At 67.4% G+C, this 258-nt stretch overlaps 1 protein-coding gene across 1 annotated transcript in view; it reads right to left on the minus strand.

Annotated features, from left to right (window-relative positions):
* Positions 1–258, minus strand: part of LOC103797140 (protein tweety homolog 2-like) — a gene marked incomplete at both ends in the record, with an annotated part of 1697 nt that overhangs the window by 782 nt on the left and 657 nt on the right. Inside the window, 2 exons of the mRNA XM_009069336.1 lie at positions 3–29; positions 116–258. Coding sequence (XP_009067584.1) covers positions 3–29; positions 116–258 — 170 coding nt within the window. The remainder of the gene's footprint in view (positions 1–2; positions 30–115) is intronic.

The following is a 258-nucleotide window of genomic DNA, read 5'->3' on the forward strand; positions in this document are numbered from 1 at the left end:
GGATGAAGAAGAGGAGGTAAGCCAACCACCTGGGCGCAGAGGAAGGCTCCATCGTGTGTGCCCACCTCCCCAGCCCCCAGGTGACTGTCCCAGCCCGGGGCTGTGCCCCCCTCACCGGTAGTACTCGACGTAAGCGACGTGTCCCGACAGCAGGGTGAGGTCGGCGCTGACCCCGCGCCACGCCGGCAGCCCCGAGAGCTGCAGCACGATGCTCCCAGCCAGCTGCTGTGTGAACTTGAGGGTCTGCAGGTAGGCCCC

This window comes from Acanthisitta chloris, unplaced genomic scaffold (genome assembly GCF_000695815.1).
Source record: "Acanthisitta chloris isolate BGI_N310 unplaced genomic scaffold, ASM69581v1 scaffold30222, whole genome shotgun sequence".
Taxonomy (NCBI): Eukaryota; Metazoa; Chordata; class Aves; order Passeriformes; family Acanthisittidae; genus Acanthisitta; species Acanthisitta chloris.